This window comes from Sciurus vulgaris (assembly GCF_902686455.1).
Source record: "Sciurus vulgaris genome assembly, chromosome: 2".
NCBI lineage: Eukaryota > Metazoa > Chordata > Mammalia > Rodentia > Sciuridae > Sciurus > Sciurus vulgaris.
In genome coordinates this window covers 177,206,860-177,232,440 of record NC_136462.1, presented here as the reverse complement: position 1 = coordinate 177,232,440, position 25,581 = coordinate 177,206,860, and the positions used below count along the sequence as shown (strand labels likewise).

Here is a 25,581-nt window from a genome sequence, read left to right as displayed (position 1 = left end):
CAGTGTATATACATGTATCGAAATGTTACACTGTGCCCCATAAATAGGTACAATTACTACCTATGACTAAAATAAAAATAGATTTTTAAAAAAATGTGGCCTCTGGAGATACACATCTTTCTGAGAGGAGGTTCCCCTGAGGCCGATGACCCAGCAAAGGTTCCCATTCATTTTTTGCCTGTGGCAGCCAGGACACCGAAGCCAACCTTTGAACAAGCTCTCAGTGGGAAAGGCCCACATTCTCAAAGTCCTCTGGGACCACAGGGCGTGGGATGGAGGGAGGAAGAAGATGGAAAGACCAAAGCCACGCCCCCTGGGTTTCCTGTGGAGCAGGCCCTGGCGCCACAGGGTCCACCTGGAGTGGGCAGAGGAAGTACTCAGACAGCTGGTATGAAAGGCATGTCGGCGGCTCCTTGGTCTTTTCCACTCCTGCTGTGAGGCCATGGCCTCTGGATGCCTTCCCTGCCCAGGCCCTGTGGTGGGACCTGCATGCCACAGGGACTCCCAGGAGTGCCCAAGGTCCACAGTACCCAGCACCTTCCAGGACGAGCCTCCCTTAGTTACCCTGGGGCCACCTGCAAGGCCTCAACCAAGGAACCCAGGCTAATGGGCCTGGTGGCTTACCTGGATGACTTGGTCCACCTTCAGGTCCTCCAGAGATGGGTACAGGGTGGCCATGGCTGCTCCCTGGAACACCCTGCAGAGAGCAGAGGGTGACGGGGGTGAGGATGCAGCTCCCCCTCCTGTGGGGAGGCTTGGACATCGAGCTTCTGCCACTCAGCACCCTCAGATAAGAGAAAATCATCAGCGGGAGTAATTATCCCTGTTTTAGAAATGGGGGTCTGGCTGGGCACGGTGGTCCATGCCTGTAACCAGGCTGAGGAAAATGGTAAATTTGAGGCCAGCCTCAGCAATTTAGCAAGACTCTCAGCAACTTGGCAAGACCTGTTTCAAAATAAAAAATTAAAAAGGTCTGGGGATGTAGAGAGGTAAAAGGTCAGGGGATGTAAAGCACCCCTGAGTTCAATGCCCAGGAGGAGGAGAAGAAAGAAATGGGGGAGCTGGGTTTTGAGCCAGTCTGTGTGGCTCCCATGCTCATGGTCGCCACTCAAAATATTCCATTCAACCATGTTCGACTAACTCTGGGCTTAGACCCCAGGCCCAGGGACCACCCAGGACATGCTATGGGGGAAAGGCAGAATCATGAACCACATTCCCCCTGCCGTGCGGCAAAGGTCAGATCACTTGAGATCTAAATTCAACCCTGCAGGCAGGTATAGAGGACCTGGTGCCCCCCAGGCCTGGGTGAGGGGTAGGCGCAGAATCATCTCAAGCCACCAATGGGAAAGGTGCAGGCACGCCAAGTCCCTCCACACACCTCTGGATGTTTGAGCTCCACTATATACCACTGATTTCCAGACTCCCCGACAACTTCTGATCTTAGCTAAAATGAAGTAAGATCCTAGAAATTTCATAAAACCATACACACAGGGTCTGGGGGAGTAGCTTAGTAGTAGAGCACTTGCTTAGCCTTTGTGAGGCCCTGGGTTCCATCCCCAGCACCACACACACACACACACACACACACACACACACACACACACAGGGGCAGAATTTAATCACTGGACAGAGCTTGCTCCACAGAGACTGGGGTGGTGGCCACTGAGAACACTCACTAACATCTTCTGATTGTCCCAGGGGAGACTCAGTAGAGCCCCTAAGCCAGGTGCCCAGAGAAACTGGAAGGAATCGCAGCCTCTCCGGAAAGGCTTTGCTCCTTCCTGGACAGAATCGGGGAAGGAGCCTTTGTCTTTCTCACTTCTTCCCCTTTACCCACTAACCCCTGGCTCTGGCACGCCTCCGACCTCCACTCCAGCTGGATGACCTGCCCCACCCCTGATTACCCTCAATTCCTGCCTAACGTCCTCTCTGGCAGAAAGGTCACTGTCCCTGTCACCCTGGGCCCTGCCCTTCAGGACAGGCCAACCTCCCACCCTGAACTTTTCAACTGTCCTCAATCTGTTTTCCCAGCTAGACGGCAGGTGATCAGGTCAAGGCACGACCCTTTTGCTGACATGTGACAGGTGCATGTGATAAAGGAACGCCTGGTGGCACAGGGGACTGAGTGGGCTGTGCCAGGGGCAATGGGTGCAGCCCACCCCCCAGACAAGCTCCTCTGAGCATCTCCCCGAGTGACCCGCAGGCACCGAGGACATCCTCACGCATCACTGTCCCTTCTCACAGTGCACCTGTTGCCCTGCCCCACGTCATCCTTGACCCCCCACACCATCCCTTCTAGTTGTTATCAAATCCCCGCCCCCACGTGTCTTGTTGTGCAGACGTCCTTCATCTCTGTCCCTCCCCAGGGCCACAACATCCTCCAAATGTGTCTTCACGGCCCCTCCTGATGCTCGCAGATGACAGACACCAAGGTTTTCTAGCATGAGGCCAGGATGCTGTGTCTCCGCTTGATGTCCCTCTGCGGTGCCCACTGTCCTCAGAATCTACCCCACATTTCCTAAAACGAACTACGGGGACTTCCTGATTCCTCCAGAGATGGGAGCTGGTGTCCCACGAGCCAGCTGTAAATAGGCTGTATGAACCTTGCAGAGTATGTGACGTTCAGATGCAAAACTCAAGAAAGACACAGCATTTAAAATCTGAATTTCTCGCGGCTCCTAAAAACAAACAAACAAAACCCAGGAAGCTTCGCCCCTCCTGGCCTGCATCCAAGTGGCTACATTTGAGAAGCACAGACCCCAGGGCACTGCGGGCCCCACCACTCTGCATTGTCTCTGATGCCCCAGCTGCTGACTGAGCGGCACCCAGTCCCCGCAGACACCTGTGTGCACAGCAGCCTCACCTCTGGCTCCTTTTCCTGCCCCACGTCCCCCAAGCACCTTCTTCCAGCTCCAGTCTCGAGAGCTACTTTCAGACACTTGAATGAATGTCACTGTCTCTTGTCTCCAGGGCTTTGCTTGTGTCATTCCCTCTATCTGGAACTACCCTGCAGCCCCCCACCTTGCCTGGCTGGATTCTACTGATTTTCAAGTCCAAGACCAAGGGACCTTCTCTCAGGAAGCCTGCCTTGATTCCTGCTCCCTGTTGCCATCGCCCAGGTCCTGACTCCTGTTGGTTAGTCACTGGTCCTGCAGTCGCCTCTACACTTATCCAACTGCCTCATTAAACTGGGAGTCCCAAGAGGCAGCGACTGGCCTTCTCACTCACTGCCAAACCCTGGCCCCTAGCACGGAGGTTAATGCAATGGTATTGCCAAAGCTAGGAGCCGACTTCCTCACCGAAGCTCCTAAAGCACAAGACGCAAAATCAAGTATCAATAAATGGCATGGCATCAAAGTAAAAAGCTTCTTCCCAGCAAAGGAAACAATCAAGAACATGAAGAGAGAGCCTACAAAAAGGGAGCACCTCAGCTAGAGCATTAATCTCCAGGATATATTAAGAACTCAAAAACTTAACACCTCACCCTCAAATAGCCAATCAACAAATGGGCAAATGAACTGAACAGACACTTCACAGAAGAAGAAATGCAAATGGTCAACAAATATATGGAAAAATGTTCAACATCTCCAGCAATTAGAGGAATGCAAATTCCATCTCACTCCAGTCAGAATGGCAATTATCAAGAATACAATTAACAATAAATGTTGGCGAGGATGTGGGGAAAAAGGTACACTCATACATTGCTGGTGGGACTGCAAATTGGTGCAACCACTTTGGAAAGCAGTATGGAGATTCCTCAGAAAACTTAGAATGGAACCACCATTTGACCCAGTTATCCCACTCCTCAGTGTCTACCCAAAGGACTTAAAATCAGCATATTGTAGTGACACAGCCACATCGATGTTTATAGCAGCTCAATTCACAATAGCTAAACTATGGAACCAACCCAGGTGCCCTACAAAAGATGAATGGCTAAAGAAAATGTGGCATAATATACACAATGGAATGCTACACAGTCATAAAGAAGAATGAAATTATGACATTTGCTGGTAAATGGATGGAACTGGAGACTATCAGTCTAAGTGAAATACGCCAGTCCCCAAAACCAAAGGCTAAATGTTCTCTCTGATATGCGGATGCTGACTCAAAATAAGTGGGGGCAGAGGGGAACAGAAGTTAATTGGATTAGACAAAGGGGAATGAAGGGACTAGAGGGGGGATGGGAATGGGAAAGACAGTAGAATGAACCAGACACAACTTTCCTATGCTCATATATGAATCCACAACTCATGAAACTCTGTATCATGTACAACCACAAGAATGGGAAGTTATACTCCATGTATGTATGATATGTCAAAATACACTCTACTGTCGTGTATTATCTAAAAAGAACAAATAGAAAAATACTTGTAAGAAATAATAATATTGCCAGAGGCGATGCTTTGTGCCTGGGCTTTCACTTTCCTCCTTGAAAAGCAAAGCTCTGTTATCCGAAGAACACCCACTTTCCTAGGTTGAACCAAGGACCAGAGATCCAAATGCGCTCGGTCTGCCTCTCACCGTCTTGTGATCATGCATGGAAGACAGATATGAACCTAATATGCACCCCGCTTTTTCCAACGCTGAAGCAGGGGAGCAGTTACATTTTTGGCAGCTGCCCTCGGGCAGAGCAGAGGGTCAGAGATCCTTCTTCTGCAAATTGCTGCCAGACTGAGACCCTTTCACCACCGCCACGTTCTCTGAGCCTAGACCTTGTGACAGGCTGGGAGAGAGGGTGTCCAGAAGCAGGTATTTCCCTGCTTTGTGGCAGTTTACCAGGTAGTGGGGAATGGTTCCCTGCCAGCGAAGATGCTCTGAGTCTCACTTGATCATCCAGCAATTCGCTCAAAACTCTGTGGTATCTGCTGTGTGCCTGGCACCCTGGACGTGCTGGTTTTAATCGTGCTGGTCCTTCTGCCTGGTGCATCACTGTGGATGTTCCTTTGTGGCTCTATTCAAGTGCTACTTCTTCGATCAGTTTTTCCAGGCCACGTGACCCCTCCTATCTGATGACTGGGTCTTGTATATTCAGCTCTGACCTGTACTGAATCTACTGTCAAGTACTTATCATATCATTAATGCCTGGGTATTTTCTTGCATTGGACTCCACAAGGGCACCGGCTGTGTCCATTTCAACACACTATCCCTCTCCCCTAGAAGACAGTGCCCAGGACATGTATGCTGGCAAAACTTGTTATTTGATTGAATAAATCAGTGGTTTTTCCAAGAACAAATTGGAAATTTATGTGGGCAATTTTTGGTTATGACAAGACGAGGTATTCAACTAGCATTTACAAGGCAGGGGACAGGGATATGGAGCTCTTGTAATGGACAGGGCAGTTCACACGTTGTCTTTGAAACGTCTTTCCTGCCAAACCCTCATATAAGAAAAAAAAATGTTTATAATCTGTTCTGTATACAAATATAAAGAAAATATTCCAGGTTTTAGCACTGTATGATCCAGAAATGCATATACCAGCTAAACTGAAGGAAGTTAGACTTTGTTTTCTTCACCATTTTGGAAAATCTCGGTGAACCCTGCTCACCACAGGTGAGTCACCACAACAGCCCGCCCACACCTGCTGCATTTATAGCTGTCACAGTGACTCCACGCTTGTATATCCTAAGCCTTCGACTCAAGATGTCAAATACAAACAGTTACAAAGATCAGCTGAATACTGCCTCCTATTAAATCTGAACTTGTAAGGTACAAGCATGATGGACGTAATCCATCTGAACTTCCGCAGAGAGAAATGCATCACTGTCATTTCCCTTCCTCCTCCGTACAGGCCAGGCAGCCTGTTGATTTTTCTTTTTCTTTCTTCATGCTACCATCGCCGAGCATGAAGCCTCAGGACGAACTTGTCCCTTCCCTCGCCTCAATTTCCCGCTCTGGGTAATGGGCGCAACCAGGCACAAACCCCACGGGCTGAGGCACCGCAGAGAGGCCCAACGATCCCTGGGCGCGTCCTCCACGCCCGGCCTCAGCCGGCCCTCCGGCCACACCTTGGACCACAGCCAGGCCGGCCCGCTCCGCCCTGCCGCTCCCGCCAGGACTGCCTACGGCGCCTGCGCAGAGCCTCCGTTGGGCCGCGCAACGGTGTCTAGGGCGCATGCGTTGCGCCCACCGTGGCCGGAGCGGCGGAGCGCGGCTCCCAGGGTGCCCCGCGGCTGCGGAGCGGAGCGTGGCCCCTCGCCGCGTGGGTGGCTGACCAGGTGGGTTACTAGTCACCGCTCAGGCATTGGACAGGCGCCGGTGGCTAGCGGCACCCACAGAGAGAGATCGGGTAAAGCAGCCGAGCGAGCGACGGAAGGTCGGGCGCCGCGTCCCCTCGTTGTTGGACCGGGGGCCGCGTGTGTGTCGAAGAGCCTTGGAGCGCGTGGGTGCCCCTCACCCGGCCTCCGAGCGCCGCGGGTGGCTGGGCAGTGGGTGGGGTTGAGCACCCCTTCCTGCCTGGGCACCCTGTGCTAGCGCAGCGTGGGGCGGAGGGGACAGAGCCCTCACGCGGGCTCCGCGCTGCTTGTTGCTGGTACTGAAAAGGAAGTCTCCTCCCTCCCCTCGGTTTCAGAAGTTCCTCGAAGACCCAGAGCGTTTCCTACCCAGTGTAACGTCACCCTTTCGACCCGGGTCTGGCTTGGGCCAGCCTTTTGGCCCTTTGCCCCCCACCTCACGCAGATTAACCCCAGGCACCACCAGGGATGGGAGGATTGCGCTCCTGCTGCCCAGGGAAGGGGACTAGGGCTGTACTGGGCAGATCACTTAACACGGAGAAAGCGGACTCACTGCCTTTTACAAGGGACTCCGCCAGTTGGGTCTGTAGACTAAAGAAAAAAGACTAGGGAAACCAGGAAAGCCACCTGAAGGAAGACCCTAGAAAGTTACAGCCAGTGGGAGTGTAGTGTATAGACAGTACCGGCCTGAAAGTCCAGCTGCCTTCGGGATAGTTATTACCTTCTGACGGTTGTCTTCCTGCAGTTTTCCCCAGCTGTGCTATCCCTCCAGTGCAGCCCCACCAAATCCATTCGTGGTCTGATGGTTTCCCTCCTTTTGAAACCATACCCAGCCCTTTGTATCAGCGTTAATCTCAATCTTCAGCCTGGCATTCAAATTTCCATTACCTGAATCCTGATAATGTTCCAGCTCACATCTGCACTCATTCGCCTTGCATTTTAATTCATCCCCAACTGTGCTGGTCCTAAAACAACCTCATAGCTGTGCCTCAATGCTATTATAGCTGCTGTGCCCTCTGTCTTGAATGACATTCACAACTTCTCCCTCCTCCTCACTCATCTGGTGAACTCTAATTCTAGACCTTTTCTCAAGCCCGCCCCCGCCCAAGAGATCAGCAAACCTCTTCTCTATACCACAGAATCTCATATCACCTTTGTGTTGTTCATTCCGCAAGTGTAAAGATGTATTAATGGGTGTATTAAAGCACCAATTATGAGCAAGACCTTTTGCATTTCCTGGGTTGTGATTCCACTGTACTGTATTTGCTTATCATCCTCACTGGTCAGGGAATGTCACTCATTTAAGAATCCCCAGTGCTGAGCACAGTGCCTGTCATATAACAGGCATCCAATTACTGCTTCTTAAAGGAGTTGAAAAGCCTGAAAACCAAATGTACAGTCTACCCATTCCCACAGCCTAGAGAAGGAGAAGCAAACAACCCTGATAGGTAAACTAAAAGGTAGTGGCTTCCACAATCAGTGGAAGAATTGGCTCAGTTCTTTGTTAATGGTTTCCTGCAAATAATTGGTTCCCCTGGAAGGAACAGAACCCATCTAACTCTTGCGTCCCCAAGGAAGTTTCCTCTCCCTGAGTACTTTCCAGATTCCCATCCCTGAGCTTCTGTACTTCTTGATGTTATAAGCAATAACACCCACAGCAGTCAGGTCCTGGGAGATCAGCAGGGCTGAAAAAGGGGTCTTCAACCCCCGTATTTGAGCTTAGAGTGAGAACACTTTGTTCCAGAGAGCTAAAGCTCAGGGACTCCTACATGTTCCTGTGGACAACTCATCCTTTAGAAGACAGTGTGCAGGAGGGAAGCGTGGGGTAGTGTGGTGGAGGAATAGCTTCTGGAAGGCCAAATTAGCCCAGGGATCTGGTGAGTCGGAAAGGAAGAGGCTGTTGCTAGGCCACAGTCCTCTGCCCCCACCCCGTGTTCTCAGGGCTGTACTGGCCTGCTGGGGAAAAGCTGTGGACTTCAAGAAACACAGATCTTCCCAAAGGAGAATGCCAAGGGGAGTCAGGGTAGGAGCAAGGACTTGGAGTGAGGCCGGCTGGGCTCAGACTTCCTGCCTGCCTCTGGCTTGTGAGAGCAGAGCATGGCTAAGACCCTGTAGGATGTCATTTCTTTTGTAATATTGGTAATAGTCCTTGCACCACAGAGTTGTCTGGGGATTAGATTTTTTTAAAAGAGGTATTTGGAAAACATTTAACTTGGTAACTAACACATAATAAAGGCATTGAATAACAGTAGTTCATTCATTGAACACAGGAAATTACTGAGTGCCTACTAAGTGCAGAGACTATTCTAGATGCCAGCAGTACAGCAGTGAATGGAAGAATTTGGTTCTCCGGGCAGTCGCTTTGTTGCGAGGAGCTGGATAAGAAAGCTCCATGACTTTGTAGGCTGTCTTAGGTGGTGGGAAGCACTAGGGAGAAAATGAAAGATGGAGAGTGGAGAATGTCAGGGGGTCCAGAAAAGCCTCGCTTCGGGATGGGGGTTGTGTGAGGAAAGGCCTAAAGGGGTGGGTGGGGACGAGCATTCCAGGATGAGGGCACAGCTGTTGCGTGGGCCCTGAGGTGGGGTGCCTGCTGTGTTCAGAGACATCTGACCACCGGGACTGAAGTCAGCTGTTAGAGGGGAAGCAGTGGAGGTGTTCCTGGCCTGGGCACAGTATGTCATAGAGCCAGCACAGCCAACACTCAGTGGGCCCATTCTAAGCCCCGTCCTGAGACTCGTTCTCATTCTCTCATTCTCTTGTCCCAGCCAGGCTGTTTCCAGCCTCCCGATGAGGACTCCGTTTTTAGAGTGGTGAAGGCTCTGGCTTTCCCGGCCGGTTTTCCTTGCTGTAGCAGGAGGTGGTTTGTAGAAAGAGCTTCAGGAAAAAGCAACAGAGACCCGGGCGCTCTGTGCTTTGTGGACACAGCCTCTGACTTCGGCTGGGCCAGGGGCTCCCTCTGAGGACCACAGGTGTGGGTTCGGCTTCTGGAGCCCTCCTGGAGAGCTGCAGAGCCAGTGCCGTGGCTCACCTTTCCGGGAGCCCTTCACAGTGTTAAGGGAAGAAGCAGCAGCAGCTCAGCCCTCGAACCTGGCCTGCTGGAGTCACAAGAGGAGACCCCAATTCATACGTCACTTGCAGCGTGAAGCAGTGTGGAAGAAAACTGCCTGGGAGGTCCCAGAAGGAAGGGACAGAGGAAGCGATGGTCTGAGAGCAGGTTTCACTCATCCCTCTCCCAATCCGTTCAGCCCGCTCTTACCTGTAGGCAGGTGCTGCCGTGTGTCCCCCAGCCACGGCTCAGTCTGTCTCACTCCCTGGAAGGTAGTGGCCCTTGTCCCAGCTGGGTTCCTGCTCTAGGAAGGGTAGTGCCCGCCCCTTGTTCACCTGACTCACCTTGGACTGGGCGGGGCCCAGGTCAGTGGTGTTTGGGTAAACAAGGCAGGTAGCCTCAATCTGGATTTGGAGGTGGGGTTAGGGCACACACAGCTGACTTGTGTCAACACACAGAGCTGTTGAGTTGGGCGTGGGCCAAGGCTTTCTGCCCTTTTCCTGAGGAAGTGTTTGCTACTGGTGGTGGCAATGGCAGAAGACTGGAGGGCAGTTTATGGGTCCCCTGGGTCTTAAAAAGTGCCCATCCCTTGTGATCCAGCATTTCTTCTAGAAATTGTTACCGTGAGGTCTCAGGGCCCATCCTCAAATTTTTTCTAATAGGAAAAGACTAGAAATCCCAAATGGCAATCACTGTGGTCTGATTGACTAAATCATCAAATTATTAAAAGTCATTTAAGGAAGAAACTATTAGGAAATGTTCCTGACACAGTGGGATAAGGAAAAATTAGTATTGTGGTTTTGCTTTTTGTGTTTTGAAAAGTGTATGTGACAGTCTGGAAGGACATGCACTCAAATGCTGAGTGGATGTAGGGTAGGGGTGAGCAGCACACCCCCACAGGCTGGGGATGGAACCCAGGGTCTCACACAGGCTGGGCATGTGCTCGGCCACTGGGCTGCATCTCCAGCCCCAGTGACATTTTCAGTTTGTACTTTTGTGTGTCCTCCAAGGTGGTAATGTGGTTTTGTGATTTTGTATGTTACTTTTTGCTCTGCTTACATGTTGTAAGGGAGCACCCCAAACTAAATTTAACTGTTTTAAAAAGGAATTTCAACTGGTTGTCTCCTGGAAGGGGCGCTAAGGAGCTGTGTGTTGGGGTGGGAAGGGCTTTTCTATCATACCTTTTTTGGTGCCTTTTAAATTTAAAAAAATGTAAATGTATTATCTCAGCAAATAATCATATGAAAGTCAAGTTAAACAGAACAGGAGGCAGAATTTAGTTTAGATTCTGGTGGGTTTGGTTAGATAAGGGTGCTTGTCACACCTGGTGCCTAGGGAAGGATGGGGACCTGGGTGTTGGGAATTCCCATGAGGAGTGACGTAGGGCACCCACTCGGGGTGGGGTGAGTATCGAGGCTGCTTGCCAGGCCACGCAGGCCCACGTCACAGTCCCTATGGCACACCTGGGCAGCATCACACCAGCCTTGGGCAGCAGATCTAGAGTTTAACTCCAGGGAGGGACAATGACTACCTGTGGAGAGCCTTCAGCCAGGAGTGCCACCAGGGAAGTGATGTCCCCATCCAGGGGTCTCTCCCACCTCCTCCTCCAGGGCAGACAGTCCTGTTCCATTCTTGGAGAATTCTCATCCTGTATTGTTCACATTGACCTAAGGCTACCAGTTAGACCCTACGTTCCTTGCGGGCAGGGCCTGATTATTATATATACAATGCCTATTCTTTTCAAAATAAAAACGGGAATCTGGGCTCTGACCAGGATCTATTTCTGCTTTGTTGTCTGTTTGCATCAGCACTCTTGGTAAGTCTAAAACACGGGTGGCCAACATGCACATACTCTGAGACTCCCTGACAGTGGCATGACAGACCTGAAATCTCAGCCCCATAACCCTTCCTGCAGACCCCGGGAGCTGTTCGAATCCTCTCCTCATAATGCTGCAGGCATTTGCTGTCACCAGGAGTTGGCCGTGAGGTTCTCTATGGTGGCAGGGGCTTGTCTGTGAGCTTCTTATCCCAAGGGCCTGGCACTGTGCCTAGCATGGTACATTCACAATAGTTATTGAATGGATGAATGCTCTTCCCAGCAAAGATGATTACAGTTAAAACTTCAGTGTCTTGGCCTTATTTAAAGAAGGATCGGGCCAGGGCATCAGATGTGAGTCCAGAGCTGTGACACTCACAGTTACTAAACCTCTCTGAGCTATGGTTTCCATATCTACTTGATCTACAGGCTGTCCTAATGATTGCATTAATTAGTCATGTAATAAAATGCCTAGGACACAGCTGGCATTCAGTACATCTTAAATTCTTCCTTATGACAGCAAACACCAGTCTTCTGGTGTGGACAAGGCCTGTTGCCAGATATTGGGGTTCATTAAGAAAGTGGGAAGCATGATATTGGGTAGTCAACACAGTCTCAGCCACCCTTGCCAAGGTATGATGGGGGCCTGGCCAGCTGATCCTGCCTGATTCTGTGCCTACTGGTCCTTCCCAGGCAGCAGCCGGAGACCATCTGCTTGGAAGGGAGCGTGGAAGAGCCCTGGACAGGAGTCTGCTCTCGACTCCCTGTTCAACTCCTCTGCAGGCCTCAGTGCTCCTGCCTGTCAAAGGGGAATCAAGATGGGCAGATTCCTGGTGCAGTCCGGACAGCTCTGGCACAGGCCTCTGCTAGAGCCTGCTGCGGGGCCTGCTCTCTGGGCCTCAGTGGCCGCATTTGTTCAGGGAACAGTTTGGGTGGATTATCTCAGGATTCCCCCAGGTGAGCTATCCAAAGTCCCACAGTAACACCCAAGCCCCTGCTGGCCCCGACACCGCAGGTGACCGTTGTGGACGTTTGACAAAATGTGCTTCCTACCATTTCCCAGCTCCATCTTGCCCTGTGGTCTGGAGGTCCATGCTAGTCGGGGTGGCTAGGTCTTCCTGCAGCCACTAAGATCCTGAGCTCAGTAGCTCCTAACACTGGAGTTCCCACACACACATGTCCACCAAGGACTGGCAAGAGTCCCCACATCTTATCCAGGCCCCAGGATGATGGAATAACCATCATCTCGGAGGCTGTTGGTAGCATGGCAGATGGAAAGAGGGCTCCATCTGGCAATAAAATACTTCAGCCTGAAGTGACAAATGTCACTTTACACCATTGACCAGGTGACCCCATCCAATCACAAACGAGCAGGGGTGTGCCACTTCACCACACGCACAGAAGGTGACATTGAAGATGACCCCAGGCCTTGTTCCTGGACATCTGCCAGGTGGAGGGCTGACTACCTGTGCAGGGTGTGGGTGCTACAGAAGAGAAGAGCTGGCTTTTCTCGGCCTGGGCTGTGGTACCTGAGGGTCCTTCAAGGCTGCTGAGGTCTGAATGTCGGTGTCCCCTCAGAATTCCTGATAGCCTGAAGAGAGGGAGCTTTGGGGAGGTGTTTGAGGGTGGGGCCCTTGTTTATGAGGCCCAGGGACTTTGCCTTCTGTCCCGCGAGAATGCACAAGAAGGCCCCGCCACCTGTGCAGCAAGGAGCTCCTTGACTGTGCATTTCCAACCTCCATTACTGCGAGCAGTGCATTTCTGTGGTTTGTAAGTTGCCCAGTCTAAGGTATGTTGTTACATCAGCCCAGAGAGACTAAGGAGCACAATCTCAGCTGGGAGCCGCCGTTTCCACGTGGGAACAATCAGGCAGTATTTCCCAGTCTGCAGGATGTCAGCAAAGATGTCTACAGTACAGGAGAAACAGCCCGGCGCTGCGTCTTTTCACTCCCAGCAGCCTCTGCAAGGTGCTATTTTTCAGAGGAAAGCCCTTTGCCCTCCTGAGCCCTGTGCTGACTTTAGTGGGCACGTTTGAGAAGAGGAATTTGGCAGAGGGGTCGGAAAGGCAGTCAAGTTGGAGGGGACTTACTGTAAGATCGTGTGCTCTAGCAGAGGTTCCCAGGGTTTCTTTGGGGTGACTTAATTTGGAAGAGTTTTGGGGGAATTGACAAAGGCAGGGACCTCCAAGACCTCAATGACTGCCCCCATGCAAACAAAAGATTGGGGGTTCTGATGGAGTTCACAAGATAGGGGAATGAAAAGCGAATTATAGTGCCCTCCATGGAAAGCCCCCCCCCCCACCCCCCGCTGCCTCCCGAAGGGAAGGCAAGCACGGGTGAGGTGCTAAAGCTGCTGACTTGCTCTGAGCTGAGCCCCAGCTCCTCACACCTTCGGCAGCCCTCTTGTTGACAGGGGTGGGGTTTGCTCAACACTGCTTGCTGCCTGTGTCACCTACGGCATGTCAAAAGTGACCAGTGGACACCCAGGTCCTCTGCTTCCCTGGGGCTGGGGTGGGTAGCAGACGTAGCAGAAGCCAAGCTGCAGCTCCTCTTCACAAAGCCTCAGCAGTCCACCCAGCCTGCAGCCACAGTCCCTTCTCTGAAGAGAGAAGTGGGGAGAGGGCCACTGTGGAAATTTCCGGTGATCAGGAGCCATCTCCTTCATCTAGGTGAGCGTACTGATTTACAGATTAGACAGACAGCCCAGAGAGCAGTCACAACTTCCCAGAGTAACCCCAGCCTGTCCTGGCACAGCAAGGGCGAGAAGCTACGTCTGCCCTCCTACTGACTTCACAGGAGGGAAACAGGCCCCAGGCCGGCAAGGGCCTTGCTAGAGATCACACAGAATTCCACAGCAGAGCCAGGATTCAAGGACTCCAAATCCTGGTCTCTTCCAACTGCCCGGGAAGGTTGCCCAGCCCTTTCACCCACTTGTTGCCTTGTGTTGGGGGAAACTTGGGGCTCCCATAGGGAGCGACAGCATTATCTGAGAAATCTACTAGACACTAGGGCTGAGCTGTCCTCTGCCCCCTGGCTGGAAGCGCAATTTTAAAGCCAGCCCTGATGGAGACTTAGTACCAGGACAGACGTGCCATAAGATTGCGAGCGTGCCCGTGTTGGTCATCTCACTTAACCCCAGAAGGCTGTCAGCTGGGCCCCTCCGTTCTGTTTTTCAGAGAGGAAAGCAGGTGATCAGGACTCAGTCTTGGGACTGCAGTCCAGCGCACGCTGCCCTGAGGCCAGGCGGATGCAGGCAGTCAAGCAGGCTCGGGTTTGGTGGGCGGGCTGGGGCACTTTCCCAGAGGCCTCAGGAGCCACACCACTCAGGAAGGCCCGAACAATGGGCCGGCAGTGGCAGGAGGCTGGGGCCCTGAGCCTGGGGTGGGGCGGTGGGGAAACCAGGTTCCTGCGCAGGAGATTAACAGTAAAATGAGCCACCAACATTTCAGAGAATTTGTACGCCTGGGCCCATGGTAAGTGTTGTAGAGGGGTTATGACAGATACCCTGTTATTGCCATTTTACAGAGGAAATGGACACATGGACAGTTTAAAGTAGAATGGTTAAGTAAACGGTGAATGTGGAACATGCACCCAGGCATCTGGCTCCAAATTCTATTCTCTTAACTACATTAAATTGTATATATTTATTTGCAAGGTAATTAACATATATATTAACATATAATAATTGAGGGTTCAGAAAGGTGACTTCCAGATCACCTACCTGGTAGCTCAAGTAACTCCAGAGTGGGAAAGAGTTCCTATTAGACCACCTGCCAGGGCAGGAAGAGCCCCCAGAGAGTATATAAAATATGAATATATTTGTCACAGTTTACATCTCGAATGCCTACCTACAAGCTCATGTATTAAAGGCTGGTTGCCAGCTCTTGGGAGGCTGCAGGATCTCTAGGAGGCAGAGCACAGTGGAGGGTCATTTCAGTGTGCCCTTGAAGGGGACATTGGGAATGCCCCCTGCCCCTCCCCCCCTCTCTTTTTTCCCCTCCCTCCCTCCCTTCCTTCCTTTCCTCCTTTTCTTCCTGGCCACTGAGGTGAGCAGCTGTGCTCCACTAAGCCTCCTCACTATGAGGTTCTGCCTCCCCATAGGCCCAAACGGGTGGGACCAAGCAACCAGGGACTGAAACCTCTAAAACTGTGGACCAAAATGTATCTTTTCTCCTTATAAGTTGATTAGTCTCAGGGATTTTGTCACAATGACAGAAAGCTAATACAGAAAACTGGTACCAAGAAGTGGGCTCATTGCTGTGACTATAACTTGGGGTGTGGTTCAGAAACCTTTGGAATTAGTTTGCAGAAGTTGGGAGAAACAGGCTAGAGAAAGCCTAGAACACTGTAAGCAGAACTTAATGGACAGTTCTGGTGGGAGCTCAGAAAAACAGAACACTGAGTGTAGACGGTCAAGGCCAGATTCATGAGTTTTCAGATAGAAATGAGGCCTCTTCTAGCAATTAGAATAAAGGTCAGTCTTGTTGCATTCTAGCAAAGAACATGTTTGCATTTAGTCCATGCCCTGAGACTCTGTGTGAGACTGAGCTGATGGTGTGGCTGCTGAAGAGATTTGTGTTAATAAAAAGAAGCCAAATGCTGGGTGTGGTGGCACGTGCCTGTAATCCCAGCAACTCAGATGGGAGGGTCACAAGTTTGAAGCCAGCCTCAGTAACTTAAGTGAGAACCTGTTGAAATTAAAAAATAAAAAAGGCCTGTGAATGTAGCCCTCCTGGGTTCAATCCTCAACACCAAAAGAAAAAAAAAAAAAGAACAAAGGAGAACAAGGAGAAGAGAAGAGGGAGAGGAGAAGGAGAGAAAAAGAGAGAAGAAAAAGGAGGAGACGGAGAAGAAGCCACCAGTACTTTGTACCAGATGACTTGAGGGTATCTCAGGAAGACAGCCAGGGACCACCATGCTGGGACAGAGGCTGGGACAATGAAATAAATCCTCGGGTGCAATCAACTATTATCCTCTGTAGCATGGGATTTGCTTTCCTACCCTATACTCTTTTCAACTGTCCTGTCACGAGACTGATAAAAAACCACAGGAGCAGAATGTTTGCAAGCAATGAAATAGTTGTCTGGAGAAAAATCTAAATTAATTTCACTTATTTTTAGTCAAAAATCACTAATTTTGGAGGTTTCCCAGTGAGGCAACACATTATTAGTTTCCCTCTAGCTTTGTTGTGGATAACACCTCTGACATGTGGGTTATGATGATCATGGTTACTTCTCAGGGACTGGAGGACCACTTTTCCTATGAACACCGACTCTTCACCTGGTCTTGCTGATGTCTGACTCGTGGCTGGAATAGGATCTCTGTCTTCATATAGTATCTGTCCCTTTGCCACCTTAACTTTTAAGTCAGATTTTACTCAGCCCTGTGTGTAGACGTGCTGATTTCCGGTTGGAACTAGTGTTTTCTTCTACCCTGCCCTAGTGCTATTTCAGCAGCTATGGCAGCCCAAGCACCCGAGGTCCTTCAGCCCTATAGAAAGGCTCAACTTGAGCCACGAGGCCAGGATGTTTGCACAGGATGATGGTGTTGACTACAGGAATTACAAGTTGTGCGTGACCGCCAGGTGGTCCAAGTCTAATGCAAGGAGAAATATTTTGCAGCTGTGCCCCAGGCCAGTGGAAACTACCAGACCACCATAGTCCACCCAGCAGATCAGTAGAAGCTTGCATGTCCCTTCGGAAGCATCCTGGTTGCCTGTTGATCAGTGCTCTCTCCTTTCAGCTGAAGCCCCACTTAAAGACTCACCTGCATATTTATGCTCATTTGACTCCATTTCATTTCTACCATCACCAAATCAAATTTCCCATCTCCAGTATCAGAAGACTCCATCGATTGCAGGCTTCACGACTAAGGTTTGAGAAGGGAGCCAGAGTGCCCTGGGTGTGCAGGCCCCTCCCAGAGCCCCCTTTTGGGCCTACATGGCAAGCTGGGAGCACTGCATAGAGAAGTAAGAGCCCTAGGTTCCGTGTTCTAGTTTGATTTCTGCTGTGGCCCTGGTGGCGTTCTCCCTCTGCAGCCTCCAGTTTCCCATCCCCACCATACCACCGACCTCCAGGGGCTCTTACTGCTCTGACAGGTGGTCCAACAAGGGTGCTGTCCTTTGGGGTTTGTCACCTGAGCTGCCATAGGGGTGATCCAGACATCTCTTTTCTAAAGCCCCAACTATTATTATTATATATTCTCATAATTATTTTGAAAGATGCCTATGTTCGGTGTCACCAGCACGCATCTCCCCTTTTTACATAGCTGTTCCCAAGTTTCTTCTGGGGAAGGCTCTCCTTCTCTGCTTTTGACTCCCAGGAGGAGGGATGAGGTTTGCAAAGCCCCGCATTCCATTCCATTCCCAGACCTGGGAAGACGTGAGGGGTCATGTGACCTGCTTCCAGCCAATGGTGTCAGGTTTAGGACTGTCCAACTGTGGAGAAGTCTGGAATCTTCCAGCCTGAGAGGCTCTGAGGCTGGGATGTGGGTGGCCATCCTGCCTCCCTCAGAATAGAGCCGGGCAGGGCAGGCAGGGCTGGGGGAGAGACATCTCCCACCTGGTGCCGCCTACACCCTTGTCCCACTGAGCCCGAAGAGCCACTCAAAAAGTGCCTTGTCATCCAAACAGTTTGAATGGGTTTTTGTTGCTCACAGAATCCTGTTTTGTTGAATTTTCTTGATTCCGACACCATTAATTATAAGTTGATTTTTAAAAAATCTATTTAATATGTTTCTTATTAAAAAAAAAAATCAGATGTGCCCTTAAAAAACAATCAAAAAGATGACACATGCCTGTAATCACAGCGGCTAGAGAGGCTGAGGCAGGAGGATCCCAAGTTCATGGCCAGCCGCAACACCTTAGCAAGGCCCTAAGCAACTTAGTGAGACTCTGTATCAAAATAAGAAATAGGGGCTGGAGTTGTGGCTGGGTGACAGAGCCATTGCCTAGCATGTGTGCGGTGCTGGGTTCAGTTTGATTCTTATCACTGCATATAAATATATAAGTAAAATAAAGGTCCACTGACAACCAAAAAGTATTTTAAAAATAAAATAAAATAAAAAATAAAAACACTGTGGATGTGGCTCAGTAGGTAAGCGCCCATGGGTTCAATCCCTTGTACTAAAAGAAAACAAAAAACTGAAAATAGGTATTTTTGTTTATAACATGGCATAGCACTGTTGCCTTTGGGAATAATGACTAAAGTTCTTCACATCTAAAGTGTGATCTTTTTTGGCAGTTTTACTTCTTCCAGCTGTATTGCCTGGGGTGGTGCCTATCAATCTTTCGTATATTCAACAATATTTATTTTCCTGTGGTTTCGCTTTATTAATCATCTTAAGCCCCCTACAGGGCTCAATTACAGCACTCAAACAATTGGACAGTGGACAATGACGACACCTAACTCACCTTCCACCTGCTGGCTGACGTGTTCCTGGGACATCCTCATTCCAGAAATGTCAGGAAAGTGCTGGTGGGGAGACTGTGTGTCAGAACTAACTATGAACAAAGTCATCACTTCCTAGGGGATAGTCACTGAGCCAAGCAGAACAGAGATGTGACCTTAGAATGTCACTCCTGTTTCTCAATTGCCACATCTATAAATCAGAATAATAGTAATGTCATCAGTAACTTCTTCAATGCTACTCGTGGGTTTAAAACTCTGGGGAAAAGCCAGAAACCATGGCACACACCTGTACTCTCAGCTCTCCGGGGGGGCTGAGGCAGGAGGACTGCAAGTCCAAGGCCAGCCTGACCTGCCTGGGCAGTCAGAACCCCGTCACCTGACGGCTACATGGTCCTCGTACTTCAGCCCCTCTCCTCTGGGACGTGCATCCCAGGACCTGGTGGACTCGAGAAGCCCTCCCTGGTCCCCCACACCCACAGGCCTTGTGGCAGGGTCTCAATACTCACTTGGCATTCAGATGTGGACGCTTAGTCAGGGAGACCTCGGGTCTGGATCCTCCTCTTACCAATTCTTAGCTGTGTAATGTCAGTTCATTCTCCCTCCTTACTGAGCCTTGGTTTCCTTACCTGTAAAATGGGTGAGGAAAAGCCCCGTGGAGGTCCATGTGAGGTTTCAGGTGAGGGTAGAACGCCTGCCTCTGACTCAGCTGCTTGGATCACTTTCCCGTCCGCCCTTGCTCTGCATGGTGGAATTCTTTTCATTAATAATCATGAAGGAAAATAAACAATAGTAATGGCCAGAAAAGAAATGCAAACAGTGAAAATTTTCTTTTACTGGATTTCACATATTTTGTCAACCAAAAAAACTGAGTGAACACATTTACAGGTTCTTTTGCAGACACCCAACCATTCTCTTACCAGACGAATGCTGACCTGTTCACCAGCACAAAGAGGTTACTTGTGCCAGTTCTAGAACTTTGTGTAAATGAAATCACACAGCATGTACTCTTCTGTGTCTGTCTTCTTACATTTGGCATGTTGTGCATCTATGCTGTGTGTATAAATAGTTAATATTTTTAGCTGGATGTGCTAGCACACACCTTTAACCCCAATGGCTCAGGAGGCTGAGGCAGGAGGATGGAGAGTTCAAAGCCAGCCTCAGCCACTAAGTGAGGCCATAAGCAACTTGCAAGACCCTGTCTCAAAATTAAAAATTAAAAAAGGAACCGGGGGTGTGTCAGTGGTAGAGCACTTGCCTAGTATGTGCCTAGTCTGTGTAGGCACTGAGTTCAATCCTCAGCACTGTGTAGCAAATAAATAAAATAAAGGTATTGTCTGTCTACAACTAAACACAATTTTTAATTAAAAAAAAAAAACCCACTTGCATGGGTAGTGCAAGTACCTTATGACAGATTGCTAAAATTCCTCCCTCCTGTCTCTTAGAACACTGCTGTCATTCATTTCACTGATGCATGTGGTATGATCGCTGCATTCGCTCTTGCTATTATTACTTTGAATAAAGGGTTATTTATAGGATCCGGTAGATATACAAAGGAGAAAGATTTTACTTCCTTTCATTTCTTTCTTTGTCTGATGCTCTTCCTTCTGTGGATGTGAATTTCTGACCCACGCCGTTTTTCTTCTCTCTGAAGTAGCTTTCTTAACATCTCCCACAAGACAGGTTCACTGGCACACAGATTCCTTCAGTTTTTGTTTGGCTAAAAAAGTCCTTATTTCTCTCCCACTTTTCTCTTCCTTTTCTTCCCCCTTCCCCCTCCCTCCCTTTTGTACTGGGGGTTAAGCCCAGAGCCTGGCATATGCCAGACAAGTGAACTTGCCATCCTCCTTCCTACGCCTTCGAAGGAGCTGAGATTACAGGCATGGGCCACTGTGTCCTGTGCAGACCCCTCCTTTTTAAGGAACTTTTTTTTTTTTTTTTTTTTTAAATTTTTGAGAGCAGGGCCAGTGCTGGGGATTGAACCCAGGGCCTCATGCGCAGTGGGCAAGTGCTCTTCCTATAAACCACACCCCAACCCTGTTTTGGTCTTTTCCTTTTTTCCTTTGCATTCAGTTTGGAAAGCTTCGTGGGCGTACCTTCAGGTGGGCTTGCTGAGGCTGTCCTCACTGTGCCCTGTCCACTGAGGGTCTTCACTTGTCGCCGAGCCTTTGCTCTCTTGCACTTCTGTTTGGTACTTCCTAGGGCGTCCCTCTGCGTTTATATTACCCATCATCCTTTGCATGTTGCCCACTTTTCCCATCTTGTTGTATTAGTCAGAGGTATTCTAAATTCTGTCTCCGAGTGCCTAAATCTCTGACTTATCTGATGATTTGGATGCGTGTTTGTCTCTTCAGATAGATTTTTATTGTTGTTGTCAGTGGGCCTTTATTTATTTATATGTGGTGCTGAGAATTGAACCCAGTGCCACGTGTACCAGGCAAGTGCTCTACCACTGAGCCACAGCTCCAGCCCCAAAGAATGTGTATTGTTTTTTTTTTCAGTGCTGGGGTTTGAATGCAGGGCCTCGTACTTGACAGGCAAGCACGCTACCAATGGAGCTATCTCCCCTCCCCTCTTCAGATACTTCTGCCTTGCCTTTTAGCATTCCCTATAATTTGCTGCTGTTTTTTGAAAGTGAGATGTGTTGGACGGTAGGCTGGGAGGTAAGTAGGTCTATAAGGTGATGCTCCTTCGTTGGGCCAGCAGTCTGCCCATGTCCGCTATCGCTCTGGACGTAGACCATCCTCTCTGTAGTCTTCCTCAGGTGCTCTTGATTTGGTCTCCTACTATGCTTCCAGTGGCTTCTGCCCCTGAGATTCACAATGAAGCTGGTCCCCAGTGCAGCAGCGTTGAGAGGGGTGGCTTTTGGAAGGTGACTGAGCCATGGAGGCTCGGCCCTCAATGGGGTGACGTGTCTGTTAGGAAAGGACTCTCCGAGGGAGCTTGTCCGTTTTGCCCTCTACCTTCGTCACATAAGCACACAGCATCCCTCCTCTGGAGGACGCAGCATCCAGGGAACCTCTTAAAGCAGAGATTGAGCTCCAATGACGGCACATCCCTGGAACCTGACCTTGGACTTCTCAGCCTCGTTTCTGTTTTTTATGCAGTACCCAGGCTGTGGTGTTCTGCCATATCAACCAAATGTTGTCTCTGGTTCCCTAGAATCTCCTTCAGGGGAGTCTCAGTGAGCTAGGGTGCGGCTCAGTGTTCTGCACTTGCCCAGCATGTGTGAGGCCCTGAGTGAACCCCAGCACGGAAAAAACAGACAACGCTTAAGTGGAATCCAAGCCTGGAAGTTCTGGGGCCTGCAACCCAACAGGAGCCCTGTCGATGAGGTGGCGAGGTGTCGGGGAGAGGAAGCCTGCAGCCCGGGGATTTGGTCTTACACTTGCGATGGGCCTGCACTCTCAGGCTATGACCTTCACAAATGCTTCTCAGTTCCTGCCCACCCTTAGGTGAGGCTCAAAGGCTGGAGGAGACTGGAGCTGAAGAAGGCTCCAGTGAAGTCTTCATCACTGCTGGCTAGGCCATTTTAGCTGAGAATATGCTGGGCTTATTTCAAAATGGTTACTTTCCTCTTCCCCTGACACATGTGGGGAGAATTTTCCCTGATATTTTATTCTCACTGTGAGAATCTGGTGGGGATCCTGAAGGTAAGACTGACAAAGCCTGGGGGCTCCTCTTAGATTGGGCACATATAAATGTTTAAATTGCAAGTTAGTTCATGCTAGTCGGGCACGCTAACACACTCATGAAATCCCAGCTACTTGGGAGGCTGAGGCAGGAGGATAACAAGTTGGAGGCCAATCTTGGCAACTTAGTGAGATTCTGTCTCAAGTTAAAATAAAAAAGGCAGATGGGGTGGTGGGTAGCTCTGTCATAGACTACTTCCCCAGCAGGTGCAAGGCCTTGGATTCAATCCCTAGTACTGTTAAAAACAAACAAACAACAAAAAAACAGTGCTTCATCCTAACCTCTTCATATACTTCAACCAAAACAATGTATTGCAACAGATTGAATGCAGAGTAGATGTGAGGATTCACTTGTCTTCTATGAAGCCAGCATCAAGGAGATTTTTAAAAGTGTAAAGTAATGCTACTCTTCTAAAATTTTGTGAGAAAATATATTTCTAGAAAGTATACCTATTAAGGAAATGATAAAAAAAATTTTCCAAACTGAAAGTCACATGTTTTCAGATTAAAATGAATTTTCAGATGCTCAACATTCTTTTTGCTAAAAGAAAAGTAGGAGGAGCAGTAAGAGATTAAAAAGAAAAAAGAACAGCCACGAAAGGCCCATGATGAAATTTCTTCATGCCATAGATAAGTAGCAGATCCGGAAAGATCAGAGAGAGAAGGCAGCGAGCACACGTGACCTAACAGAAGCTGCAGCGGCACCTCCCTTTCAGCAATGACGCTGGCAGCTGAAGACAGTGGAGCAATACCTCCATTTTTTGGGACGACTATTACCTGTCTACAACAGTTCCACCCAAACGATCAGTCGTGACGTTTTTAACATCCTGTCTAAACGGTCCCCGGGCCACTCATGGTACTCTGCAATGTGACTCTGCTGTCCCTCCCAGTGCAAGTGGGTCTACTTCTTCAGCCCTTTGAACCTGGGCTGGGCCTGTGGCTTATTTTGAGTGAGCTTATTTTGAGTGACAGAACCTGCAAGCAGTCCAGCTGTGTGGGTTCTGCGGCTTCCAGAGTCTTCGAGCTCTTCTCAGCGTCCTGACACTGAGAGGCCTGCGCGTTTCACAGCAGGCCGGGCGGCCACAACCAGAACGCGGAGCACAGGGGTTTGATGCTAGGCCCTGTTACACGGGCTAGTCTTCTTTAACAGTGTTTATATATTCAGGATTTGAGATTTTTATTTTGCAAATACTTTTGCTCCATTTTTAGAAATTCATTAAGTGTTTATTGGGATGGCCTCCCGCTGGGGCCCACTCGGTGATGTCAATGCCGCTTTCTCCTGGTTTCTCCTACCATCCTCCTGGAATCCTTGCCTTTCCTCCTGGAGGTTGGCAGAGCGCCGTGGAGCAGCCAGCACACAGAACTACCACTGGTGAGCGCCTGCGGACCAGGTTTCACAGCAGGCCGGGCAGTGCACGCCCATGGTGTAGGAACTGGCACCAAGCTCTGCTCCTTGAGTTTCTCTTCTCCTCTGGAGAGGGATGAAGGGGATCCTTTGCAAGAGGCATGTTCTCCTGGGGAGGTCATCACTGCTAAAAAGCAGGGCTCATCTTTTAATTTTGTTTATTGTATCTTTTTTGATAGAGAAGTTTTTTTTTTTTTCATTTTTAGTTTACATCTATTAATAATTTCCTTTATGTCCTTAAGGTTTTGTTTCTTGACTAAGGTCTATTCCACTTAAAGGTGTACTTCAATCTTATTAAAAAAAAAAAATAGCAAATAAGCCAGGTATGGTGGTACACACCATAATCTCTGCTGCTTGGGAGGCTGAGGCAGGAGGACTGCAAGTTTGAGGCCAGCCTCAGCAATTTAGTGAGGCCCTAAGCAACTTAGCCAGACTATCTCAAAATAAAATATGAAAGGGCTTGAGATGTGGCTTGGTAGTAAAATGTCTCTGGGTTCAATCCCCAGTACCAAAATAAATAAGTTAATAATTTTAAAATTAAAAAAGGAGAAAAAAGAACAGTATAAGCAGGTGATTGGTACAATATGGGGGTGGCTGTCAAAAGAGAGCTGAGTCTGGAGGAGTCGTCCGTAAGGAGTGGCCTGGGTGAGAAAGGGCCACGGGGGATTGCTGCCTTCCCTCCCTCACATTCCAACAGAAATGGCTCACACTGCATCCTGAACCTGAGCACTACTTGCCTTCGTCTGCTGTCTGGCCGAGGCTCCATCATCTGGCCTAGGTCACCCCAACAACTGTTCCCTGGTGTCCTGCTTCCACCCTTGGCCCTGTTTCAGTTATCACTGTGAAATAAACTGCTGCAAAACCAAGTTATTCAGCCTCACCATTCTTTGGTTTTCCTGGGCTGAGTGATGTGGCTTCTCTGACAAGTGATGTTGCTGGCACTGTGGGCACCTGTGGGCTCGGCTGGCACAATGTCCATGGTGGCTCCCTCACCTGGCTGGCAGTTGCTGCTGCAGTTGGATGAGTTTCCAGCTGGGACAGTAGGTCTTAAGCCTCCTGGTGGCCTCTCTGTGTGGCCTGGCAGAGCTGGTGTTCTGAGAGGAAGAAAGTAGAAGCTGGCTGTCCTCGTAAGGCCTGGGCTGGGGTTCGGGGATCCCTGAACATCCTTCCACTGTCTCCCATGGTCAAAGTAAGAACAAGGCCAGCCAATCTTCCAGTTTCCAATGACATGTCTTTTTTGGTACTTGGGATTGAACCCAGGGGTGCTTAACCACTGAGCCACACCCCCAGCCCTTTCTATATTTTATTTAGAGACAGGGTCTCACTAAATTGCTTAGGGCCTTGTTAAGTTGCTGAAGCTGGCTTTGAACCTGTGATTCTCCTGCCTCAGCCTCCCAAGTTACTGGAGTAACTGGGATGACAGGCATGCACCACCACGCGGGGCTTCAATGACATTTTTTTTTTTTTGGTACCAAGGTCTGAACCCAGGGGCACTCAACTACTGAGACGCATCCCCAGCCCTTTTTTGTATTTTATTTAGAGACAGGATCTCACTGAGTTGCTCAGGGCCTCGCTAAGTTGCTGAGGCTGGCTTTGAACTTGTGATCCTCCTGCCACAGCCTCCCAAACCACTGGGATTACAGTGCCCACCACCACGCCCAGCTTCAATGATCTTTTTTTTTTTTTTTTTTTTTTTTTTTTTTGTGGTGCTGGGGATTGAACCCAGGGCCTGGTGCTTGCAAGGCAAGCACTCTACCAACTGAGCTATATCTCCAACCCAGTATTTTTAAAAAACAATTAGACATCTCTCCTTTGCTGACATCTGCCAAGGCATCATGGTGAATGTCTATGATGGAACACCCTGCCTAACTCAGTCCTGCACAATTCTTGCTCACCACTCCTGGCCTTCCAGTTGTTTCTCCAGGGCCCCATGCACTGCCATGGGGGCCTTTGCACTCACTGTTCCATTAGCCTAGAAGTTTTCCT

General features: G+C 49.6%; 1 protein-coding gene across 4 annotated transcripts in view; it reads right to left on the bottom strand.

The window, feature by feature from the left end:
• Nucleotides 1-25,061, bottom strand: part of SDCBP2 (syndecan binding protein 2) — a 33,786-nt gene extending 8,725 nt beyond the window's left edge. The window contains exons 1-3 of one of the 4 annotated variants that reach the window (XM_079128339.1): nt 24,477-25,061; nt 19,008-19,127; nt 625-697 (exon numbers count right to left, since the gene is read on the bottom strand). In XM_079128339.1, the coding sequence (XP_078984465.1) occupies nt 625-678 (54 nt within the window). In that variant the 5' untranslated portion in view covers nt 679-697; nt 19,008-19,127; nt 24,477-25,061. Of the gene's footprint in view, nt 1-624; nt 698-6,064; nt 6,088-6,952; nt 7,031-9,487; nt 10,732-19,007; nt 19,128-24,476 lie in introns of those variants that run through there. The other 3 variants (XM_079128337.1, XM_079128338.1, XM_079128340.1) reach the window with 3 other exon arrangements.
• Nucleotides 25,062-25,581: the final 520 nt, after the last annotated feature.